The 8,982-nt window shown below is 38.6% G+C and overlaps 1 protein-coding gene across 2 annotated transcripts in view; it reads right to left on the bottom strand.

Annotated features, from left to right (window-relative positions):
- Positions 1-5,544: 5,544 nt before the first annotated feature.
- LOC123775311 (2,4-dienoyl-CoA reductase [(3E)-enoyl-CoA-producing], mitochondrial) overlaps positions 5,545-8,982 on the bottom strand; it is a 36,125-nt gene continuing 32,687 nt past the window's right edge. For both annotated transcript variants that reach the window (XM_045770351.2, XM_045770353.2), the window contains one exon: positions 5,545-7,512. Coding sequence is in view for 1 of the 2 variants with exons in the window: in XM_045770353.2 (XP_045626309.2) it covers positions 7,378-7,512 (135 nt within the window). In the remaining variant the exon portion in view is untranslated. The remainder of the gene's footprint in view (positions 7,513-8,982) is intronic.

Genomic DNA, 8,982 nt, shown 5'->3' with positions numbered 1-8,982 from the left:
ACACATACACATACACATACACATACACATACACACACACACACACACACACACACACATACACATACACATACACACACACACACACACACACACACACACACACACACACACACACACACAGCCAGAAAACAGGATTGGTTCGACAGAAATTGTGAGAGGGCAAGAGACCAAAAGACACAAAAATGGAATCAGTATAGGAAGAGGCCAAACCCCCAAACATACCAGCGATACAAAGATGCGAGAAACAACTATACAGCAGTAAGGAGAGAGGCAGAAAGAAATTTTGAAAAAGGGATAGCAGATAAATGTAAAACAGAACCGGGCCTATTCTACAAATTCATAAACAACAAATTGCAGGTAAAGGATAATATCCAGAAGTTGAAAATGGGAAACAGATTCACGGAAAATGAAAAGGAAATGTGTGAAACATTAAATGAAAAGTTCCAAAGTGTGTTTGTACAAAATGAAATCTTCAGAGAACCAGACACAATAAGAATTCCAGAGCACAACATAGAGCGGATAGAGGTGTCTAGAGATGAAGTGGAAAATATGCTCAAGGAGCTCTGTAAGAACAAAGCAGCTGGCCCAGATGGAGTTTCACCATGGGTTCTGAGAGAATGTGCATCTGAGCTCAGCATTCCAATTCACCTGATCTTTCAGGCATCCCTGTGTACAGGAATCGTAGCAGACGTGTGGAAACAGGCTAACATAGTTCCAGTCTACAAAAATGGCAGCAGGGAAGACCCCCTCAATTATAGACCTGTATCATTGACAAGTGTAATAGTGAAAGTATTGGAAAAGCTAATCAAAACTAAATGGGTAGAACACCTGGAGAGAAATGATATAATATCAGACAGACAGTATGGTTTTCGATCTGGAAGATCCTGTGTATCGAATTTACTCAGTTTCTATGATCGAGCCACAGAGATATTACAGGAAAGAGATGGTTGGGTTGACTGCATCTATCTGGACCTAAAAAAGGCTTTCGACAGAGTTCCACATAAGAGGTTGTTCTGGAAACTGGAAAATATTGGAGGGGTGACAGGTAAGCTTCTATCATGGATGAAAAATTTTCTGACTGATAGAAAAATGAGGGCAGTAATCAGAGGCAATGTATCGGAATGGAGAAATGTCACAAGTGGAGTACCACAGGGTTCAGTTCTTGCACCAGTGATGTTTATTGTGTACATAAATGATCTACCAGTTGGTATACAGAATTATATGAACATGTTTGCTGATGATGCTAAGATAATAGGAAGGATAAGAAATTTAGATGATTGTCATGCCCTTCAAGAAGACCTGGACAAAATAAGTATATGGAGCACCACCTGGCAAATGGAATTTAATGTTAATAAATGTCATGTGATGGAATGTGGAACAGGAGAACATAGACCCCACACAACCTATATATTATGTGAGAAATCTTTAAAGAATTCTGATAAAGAAAGAGATCTAGGGGTGGTTCTAGATAGAAAACTATCACCTGAGGACCACATAAAGAATATTGTGGAAGGAGCCTATGCGATGCTTTCTAACTTCAGAATTGCATTTAAATACATGGATGGCGATATACTAAAGAAATTGTTCATGACTTTTGTTAGGCCAAAGCTAGAATATGCAGCTGTTGTGTGGTGCCCATATCTTAAGAAGCACATCAACAAACTGGAAAAGGTGCAAAGACATGCTACTAAGTGGCTCCCAGAACTGAAGGGCAAGAGCTACGAGGAGAGGTTAGAAGCATTAAATATGCCAAAACTAGAAGACAGAAGAAAAAGAGGTGATATGATCACAACGTACAAAATAGTAACAGGAATTGATAAAATCGACAGGGAAGACTTCCTGAGACCTGGAACTTCAAGAACAAGAGGTCATAGATTTAAACTAGCTAAACACAGATGCCTAAGAAATATAAGAAAATTCACCTTCGCAAATAGAGTGGTAGACGGTTGGAACAAGTTAAGTGAGAAGGTGGTGGAGGCCAAGACCGTCAGTAGTTTCAAAGCGTTATATGACAAAGAGTGCTGGGAAGACGGGACACCACGAGCGTAGCTCTCATCCTGTAACTACACTTAGGTAATTACACACACACACACACAGACAGACAGACAGTACATGTCACTGCCATTATTTAGTGGTGATAGTATTATAGAAATACTGAGATAAGGACTGTTCTTGAAGCCATTTTGTAGCATGCCTTTGCACCTATTCCTGTTTATTGGTGTGCTTCTTGATATATGGACACCATACAATTACTGCATATTCCAATTTTAGTCTTACAAAAGTCATGAACAATTTCTTAAGTATTTAACTTTTTTTTTTGGGGGGGGGGGATTACAACCCAAATCTTTCCATAAAATGAAACCCGCCATAAACATAATTAATTTTTCCCATTATTCAGATTGTCATTATTATTTGTTGTATTTTATAATAGGCAAGATGACCAATCACCAGACGCATATTCAAGCCGAGAATATCCTCGTGGAAACAGGGAGCCAAGCTTCAGTCGTGACTCTTATTAAACAGAGATATGTTTACTATTAAAAAGGAAAATGGTGAGTACAGTCTTATAAGGCATCCTTAGTAATGGGTATCATGTCAGTTTGAAACATACAGGATATAACATATGATGTATCAGCACTATAATTATTTGATATGGAGTCCTGTGGTGGCAGGTTTTAAAACAAATTTAACCCTTCAGGCCTTAACCCTTTAACCTTCATAAGTCCTTGAGTGGTACCACAAAATTCATTAAGCACAACTATCAAAATCTTCACATGCCCTGTGAAAGGCAATAATTAATATCTAATTGTAATTTATAATTGCAGTTGCAAATAATACTTTGCAATAAAACAAAAAATATGCATTTTATGTATTGCAAGAAGAGTGAAATGTTAATTTATTTAAATTCATAATGTGCATGTGTTGGAACCATATATTGTACATCAGAATGTACATTTTTATATTCATAGTACTATCTCTATGTCTATACTATGACTATGTCTCTATTCCCATCTTCAGTGAGAAATATTTCAGCACCCAAGGTATAACCCACTTAATGTGTTGCCCATACACATTACGGCTGTTTACCCACCATGAGATGTGAAGCTCAGATTGCACAGGACCTGGGTTACTTGGTACCCACATGAACAAAGATTGTGCATAAACTAAGTTATCATGTATCAAAAGTCGACAACTGTGTGTGTGATTCAGATTCACCGATTCATTTAATAGAATAGCAAACTACCTTTTAGTGTTGAGTGCGGATCACTGAATCAAAGATGCAAAGAGTGATATAATTTAGTTGAGGTCCTGGAATGTGACCTATATTATCTATTTCTAACTTACTATTTCTTAAAAAGATTTCTCAGATTGGCTCAAGGTACTCAACACATACCAACACAACAAAGAATTGCTGAAGTTGGTAGGGGTCTCATTGAGTTAGGAACGGCTTGCATTTGTGAAGGGTGAGATGTTTAAGACTGCGATACACGAGAATTTTTGTAAATGAAAATATAAAATCAAATTAATGTTTTTTTTTATCAAGTATGGTTTGTTGTTTTCTCTTGACATTTTTTTCTTACTAGATTTGTTTGAATATTGACCATTATTGAGCTCATAATGGTGACCGAGAGTAAGTATGCAACGTGAGGTGTTTTCGAGGCTTAGCGTCCCTGCAGGCCGGTTGCTGGACTGGTTGACTAGGCTGTTGGACGCGGTTGCTCGCAACCTGACGTATGAGTCACAGTCTGGTTGATCAGGAATCCTTTGGAGGTGTTTGTCAAGTTCTCTCTTAAACACCGAGAGGGGTTGGCCACTCATGCCTCTTATGTTTAGTAGAAGCATGTAGAACAGTCTCGGGCCTCTGATGTCGATAGTTCTTTCTCAGGGTACCTATTGCACCTCTGCTCTTTAACGGGGCTATTCTGCACATCCTGTCATGCCTTCTGGTCTCATGTGGTGTTATTACTGTGTGCAGGTTTGGGACCAGACCCTCTACTATTTTCCCCATGTGTAAATTATTATGTACTGTATCTCCTGCCTGCGCTCAAGAGAATACAGATTTAGGCATTTCAGTTGGTCCTAATAGTTGAGATATTTTACTGAGTGGATTCTAGCAGTAAAGGATCTTTGCATTCTCTCCAGATCAGCAATTTCATCAGCTTGGAAAGGGGCTGTCATTGTGCAGCAGTATTCCACTTTAGAGAGCAATAGTGTCTTGAAGAGTATCAACATTGGTATAGCATCTGTAGTTTGAAAAGTTCCTGTTATCCAATCTGTCATTTTTCTTGCAATTGTGACAGCTACTTTGTGTTCTTTAAAGGTAAGTAAGGTCTTCCGACATTAGTACACCCAAATCCTTTACATTGCTTTTTCGTTCTGTGTTATGATTTGACTGCATTTTGTACGTGGTTTCTGCTTTTATATTTTCGTTTTTTCCGTAGTGCAAGAGCTGGAACTTATCTTCATTAAATACCATATTATTTTCTGTAGCCCATGTTAAGACCTGATTTACATCTAATTGGAGGTTTGCTGTACTTTGTTGTCTACTCTCATAAAAATCCTAGTGTCGTCTACAAAGGATGATACAGCGCTATAGATTGTGTCCTTGTCTATATCCGATATGAGGATGAGAAAAAGTACTGGAGAAATTACAGTACCATGGGGGACTGAGCTCTTCACGGTTGATAGTCTGGATTTTATTTTGTTGACTATTACACATTGGGTTCTATTAGTCAGGAAATTGTAGATCCATTTGCCTATTTTCCCGGTAATTCCTTTTGAACGCATTTTGTGTGCAATAACACCATAGTCACATTTGTCAAAGGCTTTTGCGAAATCTGTGTAAATTACATCAAATCAGATCATTTGAGAATGCATTGGACGGAAGAGTGGGAGATAGTGGAGAGGACAAGGGGACTGTGGAGTGGGGAATGGTTGGGAGGACGAGGGGATGGGGGAGTGAGGAATGGTTGGGAGGACGAGGGGACGGGAGAGGGGGGAATGGTGGGGAGGACTGGGAGACGGGGGAAGGGGGGAAGGTTGCTGTGGCCGGGTACGGCTTTTATTATAATAAAAATTGAAGAATTTAGAAGTAGCATACAGAAATTAGCATAGATGAGCAATATATTTTAAAAGGTGTGTTGAACCAATGAAAGAAATTTCTTGAATACAATTAGTTTCATTGATGTGAAAAAGTAAAAAACACTATTAAGCCAGTAAAACTGTACAGTATAGCAATGAATTTAAAAAATCAAAATTTTTTTGTTCATAATGCCTATGCAATTATCTTGGGGTGATTCCGAGGATCACTGACCCGCAACAAGGTCTCCTGGTTGGTGGTCTGGTTAACCAGGCTGATCATAGGTTGATCCAGCATTCTTTGGAGGTGTTCATCAATTTCAGTAGATGTGAAGATATAACAACAATGACATGGTAGTGACAGTAAATGGGATTCATATAAAAATTATGGTTAAATAAGCTGCTTGAAATTTCACATGAGCCAGAGTACAGTACAAGCAAATACATAAGAATAAAAAACACTTGTTTACTTAAAATTTTAATTTACATAATTGATTCTAACAGTCAATAAATGTGGTTGGAATTTCAACCAATATACAGTACAATGCTTAAATATATACGACAAACATGGTGCACATTAGTTTGTCTTTTGTTAAAATACTGCACTTCTCAGCGCCAGAAATCTTCAAAATGGCCACCAGAGGGCTACAACATTCTCTTCAGCTTCATCTTGTGCAACCCGTTCTTGCACTTTCTTTAAGTCAATATTGACTTATTAAATAAGTGCATATGTGACATACTAATTTATTGTGAATATTTTAGTTTACCTTGAAAAGCTTCATAGAAAACACCGACCTTACCTAACCTTTTTAGTATGTTAAGATAAGCATCTTATTGCTTTGTAATTACAATTATTACTTAACTAATTATAGGTATAGGTTAACACTTTCCTGGATTTTCGACTTGGACTTACGGGAGGTTTGCTTAATCGCTTGTCGGATCACGACGTAAATTTACGGACCGTGTTATATTGGGTATTTACTACTCGATCGGCTTGGGGTTTGTATGAATATGTTTGCCATTAAATTTTTGTTTTCTCTAATAGGCACTGTGCCTATTTGAGAAAACAGCAATGTATTGTAACTTAGAGGAGAGACTATTGAATTGGTGACACAACGAGGGTAATCGCGCACTCCACACACTCTTGTGTTGGCCGCGATCATGATTCTACATTTATATGCATATGTCTGTGTAGAGAATTTTATTCCGAACACTATACAAACAAAAAAAACGGAGTGAATCAAGTATAAACTTGAAAAAACATGAGCAAAGTAAAAACTTTTTATGCTCACGGGTACAAACACGCGTAAGATTCGCCTAAGATTTTATTCGCCGCAAATTTATTTGACGCTCTGTTGGCCAATTCTACCCATGTTCTTATAGAACTTTCTATTGCGAACACATTGCTATAAAAATGAAATACGTAGCTCGAGAAATAATGTCATGACAGTGAAATAAGTATAAACTTTCAAAGCGCTGCATCACAACAGTGTCGTCGCTGCTGAAATCACGGCTAACGCTTCGCCCAGTTCCCACACTCGTGCGGAACATAATTAGACATTAATAGGCATATGTCTGGGTGGGGAATTTTATTGCGAGTTCAGTGATATCAAAATAAGCGCTGTAGGATGAGTGTGAGGCTGGCAACAAACGAAAGAGTATGAACATTTACTTCCTGTTTGGGTGTCACAGCGAGTCATCTTCGTGTTTATTTACTTCGTGGTGGGATACCAAATGCTTGGGTGACATTTTATGCATATGATCCTGTAGAGAATTTTATTGCCAACGCATTGATACCAAAATGAAAAACGTAGCTCCAGAATTTATGTTAGGAGCATGAAAAGATTATAAACTTTTTTGTGTTTACGCTTGAGTGCCCAGAACGCCGCGCGCACAACCCGCTTTTTTTTTCAGCTAGTGCCGCGCGCACTAAAGTGTTATGTAATAATTGTAATTACGAAGCAATAAGATGCTTATCTTAACATACTAAGAAGGTTAGGTAAGGAAGGTGTTTTCCATGAAGCTTTTCAAGGTAAACTAAAATATTCACAATAAATTAGTATGTCACATATGCACGTATTTAATAAGTCAATATTGACTATAAGAAAGTACGAGAACGGGTTGTCTTGTGACAAGTGCTTTCATGATTATTTGGGAATCTGCAGTACTCAACATGATGCAAAATGAGACATACATTTCATGTTCACACCCAATGAAGTGCATTTGTATAAATTTTAATAAAATAATTTGTATCTGTACATTTTTAATATATTTATAACCATTCAGCAGACCTAATTATTTTTTTTTTGCTTTCTCATTAGTCAGACGTATCATTTGTGCCATCATATCCCAGTGTTCATCAGGGACACTCTTGAACATGTTAAATTCTCCAGCAAGGCTGGGATACTCTCCGCCATCTTGCCTCACGGTCTATGGAAAATATATAAAATGTAAACAATTATATGAAAGCAATTTAGCATTTAGTGTGGGAAAATCTATTATGCTTAAATTATATTTATTTTTAAGCCTATCCTGTTTAAATGTATTTTTTCTTAAAATTATAGCTTTTTGTAGATTTTTATATTACCAAATCATTATTAATCCTATAATTCTACTTAAATTTATTGGTTACATGTGGGACCTGAATACATGGTTAAATGTTTTGCAAGCCAATGCTCCACAGATGAAAGGGAAGGACCATTGGTGCCTTAAACACTGAATAGTAACCTGGAGTGAGGTAATATTTGGCTCTGAATTCAGTTGGGGGGATGGTTGGTTTGGGTACATCACATCCTAACAAAAAACGAGTTCTCCAGAAAACAGCCTCAAGAAAAAAAACCAGTCGTGCACAGCTACAAAAGCTTTGTACAGTACAAACATCATAGGCACTCCGGTAGACCTCTGGCTGATTAGACTTGATGACTATGGACAACCTGAGAGACACGAGCCTTGGAACAGGAAATCAAAGAAACAGCACCGACCCCATAAAGCATCCACCAAAGCAGAATCTGCAGCACAAAGGTAGTGGAGGAGAGATGTCACTGAACACAGCACATGATGCACCTAAGGCCTAATCAACTAAGCATCAATACCAACAGACCCCTCCAGAAGCTGGCCGACTCATTCTTTGCCAGAAAAGGATCCAGCAAACAAAATGCCTCCCCAGGGCCAAAAGAACAAAAACTGCACCTCTGTAGGAGAGCATGAACCGCAACCCTACAGTCAACAAAAATAGAGATTTCAAAAAATAATCCTGGACTAAAGGGGACACCATGAACCTAGAAGAAGAAGAAAGAAAAATGAGAACGCTGTCCAAACACTAAGTGGGCTCAAGCAGTACGTACACGAGCATGCCGGAGGTGAAATAGTGAGTGAGGAAACTTCCAGATGGCACCGAGGACATATCAATGCTGAACGCAAGAAGCGGCAGCTCTGCCAGTGTTGAACTACAGGCATACCTCAGAATGCGAGTTTAATCCGTTCCTGGAGACGCCTCGCCTTCCGAAAACTCGCATTCCGAAGTTAATTTCCCCATAAGAAATAAAGGGAAATGAATTAATCCGTTCCTGACTACCCCAAAAACCCCACATCAAACTAAATTTTTATACCTAATTTACCTAATTCATCTAAATAAACCTACAAAACTATGTTCCAGTTATTACTTACCTTACTGTCGAGTGCTGTAGGCGTATGGAAGATGGTGAGGAGGGGGAAGGAGGAGAGGAGTTACTGTTTGGAAGGGGAGTCCCCTTCCATAATCACATCAGGCAGTGAGGACCTTTCTGGTGTGCTCTCCCTGGGACGTTTAACCTGAGTGCCACTAGGTCCTGGTTGAGGCTCACTGCTCGATTTCTTCACCAAATATTTGTCCATGGAAGCTTGCTTTTCCCTTCTTCGCAA

Source organism: Procambarus clarkii, chromosome 70 (assembly GCF_040958095.1).
Source record: "Procambarus clarkii isolate CNS0578487 chromosome 70, FALCON_Pclarkii_2.0, whole genome shotgun sequence".
Lineage (NCBI taxonomy): Eukaryota > Metazoa > Arthropoda > Malacostraca > Decapoda > Cambaridae > Procambarus > Procambarus clarkii.
The sequence above is the reverse complement of the archived record's forward strand: the minus strand, read 5'-3'. Positions and strand labels throughout refer to the sequence as shown.